Below are 4,772 nucleotides of genomic sequence, written 5' to 3'. Positions count from 1 at the left end.
ACTCCATTTTTAATGCTGTTTCTGTACAGCATTACAATTATTGGCTCTGTGGAGCCAAAGTTCATATCGCCCAAAGTTGCGTGCGACTTCAGTGAATTACTTCGGTATTCTTATCTTCATCTTTAAAAACATTTAAAATGGAAATCAGAAGTGGGCTTTGGTACCGAGGTACCAGCAGTACCAAAGTATTAGTTGTATTTTAGAAGAGTTTTTGCTTGAGGATTTGGCAAAGTTTTTGAAAAGGTTTTAAAAGTGTTTTTCCCAGCATTTTTTTCATCCAGCCCTTGGGTGGGATAATTCAGAAGCATTTTTGGAGGCAGCTACAATACTTCGAAAACCTCTTCTAAAACTGATAGTGTTTCTTTCCACTTCCACATTGACTTCAATTCGATATCTACTAACAATTTGCTTTTAAGAAGTAACTTCAGAAGTGGACCTCAATTTAGCGCCATATTGTGTCATTTCTTTTCTATTGTAGTCATTGAAAGCTATTTTTGGTGTTTTAAACACAGAAAATGTGAGCAGACTGTATGAGTGTAGACAGGGGAGAGCACATATGGCAAACCGTACAGAAACCCTACACACAGCAGAGAGGGGTAATTAGACATGCCTCAGCATTCGTGTCAATCAGCACCTCATATGCTGTAGTCCAAAAATAATAAGCAATGGAGACAGCCCTCCTGACTTCTTCAAGCAAGGCTTTGATTAGTCAGAACGTCGCAATCTGGATTAAAGGTCACAAACTTTCAGTCAGGAGAGTTGTCTCCATTGCTTCTTATTTTTGGAAGACATTGAACCATACCCAAAGGGAAGACACCCACCACCTCATTTTTCATTGGGAGTGCTGTCTATACTGGTATTCCCCCATATGCTGTAGAATGGGAATCATAGTCAGGAATAAAGCTGTGCTGATACAAGAGAGCTAGTGATGACAGCAGCATAATAAACACACAGGAGACATTTATCAAGACCGGTGTTTTCATTGCTGGTATTGATTCCCCCTGCTCAGCCAGAGGATGCCGCAAATTTATGCTGAGGCGCAGACCTCTCATAGATTTGGTGCATCCTCCTGGTGGCCATGCGACAGACTAAAATCTACGGCAGTTCCCATAGATTACTGTCTTAATTCATACCAGAAAGCTGGTGTGAATGCAGATGAATGTGCTTGGCCCTTCTGAAAAGTGGCAAAAAGGGGTAAAAGTCATAAATTTTGCAGCAAATATGGCGTGCGCCAAAAGTTGCGACTTTTTCTACAACAGTGGCATAAATACCATAAAAATGTCCCCCACAGACCTCAATTCGATCATGCATTACTGTGAAGGGAACAGACTGCATACCAAGGGGTCTGAAAGGGAATGAAGGACTGAAGATTGCAGCTTGACACCTACCATAATTACAACTTTTCAACTCAGGGTAACCACTAAACTACGCAAAAAATTTTTTCCCTATAAATGTCTACAATCAACATTGACTTCTTTTTGTAATAATCTGGGCTACGGTGAATAATAAGAACTTTAACAGGCATTCTGAAACAATTCACTAAACAAGATCTTGCTGGCAGAATCTCCATACATATGCCTACGCTTCAATGCCGAGTGGACAAGAGAAGAAAGTTTAGCGGAGTCCAAATTGTTAGCGGCTTGTAGCCTGAAATACTGACAGGCGAGAGTGACGTAGAGAAGGATGACCACTGTGAAATGAGAGGAGCATGTGCAGTCTTTTGCTGGTGGTCTGCTTTCTCAGTCGGGAGAAGACAATGAAAGTATGTATGGAGTAAAGAAGAATGATATGTAAGAAAAAAAGAGTCATCCCCTGTTAGAGGCCTCTTTTACAAGAGCGGATTTGCAGTGTATGTATGACATGTATTTTGTGTACCGAAATCCACTGCTAATGTAAATGAACTGGGCTGTTCACTTGGGCGTATATTTTCCATCAGTATTTGAAAACCGCAGCATGTCTGAGTTTTGGGCGTACGGGAGTGCATAGAAAATGCAGGAATGAAGTAACACGCTTGTAAATCTAGATAAATTACTGAACCAATACTGATGGCAATATGAATGGTATTTCATCTGGAATCTGTGTATATTCTGGAGCGGGTGTACGGATGAATTTTGATATGCTCATGTGAACGAGGCCAGGCGATTTTTTTCATGCGATTTTTCATTAGTGAAACAATAGTACAAATAAGCGGTTGATCTCGTTGGATATGTTACACCAGAGTCTTGTCACAAATACATTATTGTCAACAAAGCAAATGGTGCAAGATCTGAGTACGTGAATAAGAGAAGACAAAAGCTGATGTCAGGGGACAGAAGGCCAAGTATACATGAATCTCAGAGATGGTCAATGGCAGCACTTCAGAACAGTCAACCTTGCATCATATATGATGCTTTTGTCTGGTACAAAATCAATCTGTATGGGTAATGTTCAGCATGCAACTTTTTGCATCATAGTGATGAGTTTGAAAGGTCCTGTGTTTGTTTCCCCTTCCACATCTTTCCTTTCCACATCCATTGATTCCCCCCCTCCCTTTGGTTTTGGTTCCTCTTATAGCAAAGGGGGAAGAGGCTACTCAGGACAGGACCCCTCATCAGGGATCCTATAACATGTGACATGGTCTGCCCCTTATGGTTTGTATATCTTTGGGTTTTATCACTCTTTTAATCCAGCTAGCAAAATCGGCTATTAATAATCAGTCACTGGGAATAAAAAGATAAATGACTGTTATTACAAGGACAATAATGATGACGATGTAAATGATTGGATCAGCCTCTGCCGGCTGATCATCGGCACATTCACACAAGATATTAATTGGGATCTAACTTTTAGGCCCAATAATCACTCTGATAATCAACCCGTTTAAATCGGCCTTAGACATCTTCTCCAAACCAGTTTTTACACTTGTACACAGCTCTACCAATTACACACAATATATCGGCCTCTGATAAAAGCATTATAATTTTGTTGATTTTTCAAAATGTTACATTCATGCGATCAATTTACATAATTTGAGCCTTCTCTTTATCGCTGATGTCATATCTTTATTTTTTAAGCTGTAGATCAATGGATTTACTATGGGGAGAAAGACAGTATTAAACAAAGAAAACAATTTACTGGATTCTGTCGTTCTTTTGGATTTTGGTGTAAAATACTGAAACGAGATGGTCAAGTAGAGAAGAATGACAACAGTGAGGTGGGAAGAACATGTGTAGAAGGCTTTACGTCTTCCAGTGCTAGTGCGAATCTTAAGTATGGCGATGATAATGAAAATGTAAGGCACGAAGGTCAGAAGGAATGGCAGAAAAGCAAAAAGAGAAATTCCGACCGTGAAGATGACTATCTGTAAAAGGGCAATGTCATCGCAAGTGATTTCCATGAGAGGGACAATGTCACAGAAGAAGTGGTTGATATCGTGAGACTTATAACAAGCAAAGTTTGAAACCAAAATGTTAGGTGGAAGGACTATGATGAAACCAGAAATCCAGGAGGCTACAGCCAACCATATACAAACCTTCTGCTTTATGACTATGTGATATAATAACGGATTACAGACAGCTACATATCGATCATAACTCATCACTGCTAGTATTGCAAATTCATCAAAAGTTAAAGCTGAAAAGAAGTACATTTGTATCATACAAGCGAGGTAAGGAACCGACCGATCCCCTATTATGAAGTTAAGAAGAATCTTGTGAAGTGAAACAGTGGAACAAGAGATATCCACCATGGACAGGTTGACCAGAAAGAAGTACATGGGAGTGTGGAGTTGACGGTCCAAACAGGACAGCATGAGAATGGTCATATTACCTCCAAGAATGATGATGTAAATAAGAAGAACCAGAAGGAAGATGGGAAGCTGAAGTTCAGGAACACTTGAAATACCTGTAATAATGAAATATGATACCATCGTCTGATTTGGTGGATTCATGGTAAGGGTTGAATTCTGTGAATGTTAAAGAAAAATAATTAAGCATGTAAGCCTAATCAGGCAACAGTATCGTCTTCCAGGTATCATTGTGTTTATATTTTCTAGAGAAAAGTATTCTCCTCCACCCTGAACTTTTCCAATGTATTTAGAGAGTTTTACTGGGACATTAAAGGTTTATACAGGATTAGGAAAGCATGGCCGCTTTCTTCTAAAGACAGGTGCCCATTCCAAAAACAATACCTGGATGCAAAGGCACCTTAATTTGCATGCCATGTCATAAAAGTCAGATTGAGGGGACCTCCAGTACTCTCTAGAATGGATGGTCTCCTGACCAAGGTCAGGGGATAATGTGCAGTCTCTTTCTACTAGAATAAGTCAGAGTTACAAAGACCTATGAGCTAACCTCAGGATAGGTCATCATTATCAGATTGATGGGAGTCTGACTTCCAGAACCCTTGCTGATCAGCTGTTTAAATGGGCTGCTTAACTTGGGCAAGTACTGAGGCCCATTCATTGTATACCATAAATAACACAGTAAAGTATATGGCTGCTGCACTTAGTGTTGCAGCTCAATCTCATTCACTTAAATGGGACTGGGCTTCAGAAAGGCAATGTGACCGATGAACATGTCCAAGCACCATGGCCACTTCAAACAATCAATCATTCACCAGATCGTTCATATGAATGATACTGCTGGAAACATGCCAGACTTAAAAGGATGTAACTGAGCAATGAGCAAATCCTAAACACACCACAGATAAAAAATTTCAATCTGAAAGATCATGTTTTTGGCAGATCAAATGATGTTTTTGCCATTTCCAAATGATAGTTGGCTGAAATGGCC

General features: G+C 39.8%; 1 protein-coding gene across 1 annotated transcript; it reads right to left on the bottom strand.

Moving 5' to 3' along the window:
* Positions 1–2,986: 2,986 nt before the first annotated feature.
* LOC120978169 (olfactory receptor 8D1-like) lies at positions 2,987–3,928 on the bottom strand. Its single transcript, XM_040406390.1, has one exon. The coding sequence runs from the start codon at positions 3,926–3,928 to the stop codon at positions 2,987–2,989; it is 942 nt and encodes a 313-aa protein (XP_040262324.1).
* Between the last annotated feature and the right edge of the window lie 844 nt (positions 3,929–4,772).

The sequence above is a fragment of the Bufo bufo genome, chromosome 8 (genome assembly GCF_905171765.1).
Source record: "Bufo bufo chromosome 8, aBufBuf1.1, whole genome shotgun sequence".
NCBI classification, from domain to species: Eukaryota; Metazoa; Chordata; class Amphibia; order Anura; family Bufonidae; genus Bufo; species Bufo bufo.
This window is presented reverse-complemented; position numbering and strand designations above follow the sequence as displayed.

What these genes read in the sequence shown, in the direction of transcription:
- LOC120978169 (XM_040406390.1), bottom strand. Translation starts at nt 3,928, where the DNA reads ATGAATCCACCAAATCAGACGATGGTATCATATTTCATTATTACAGGT.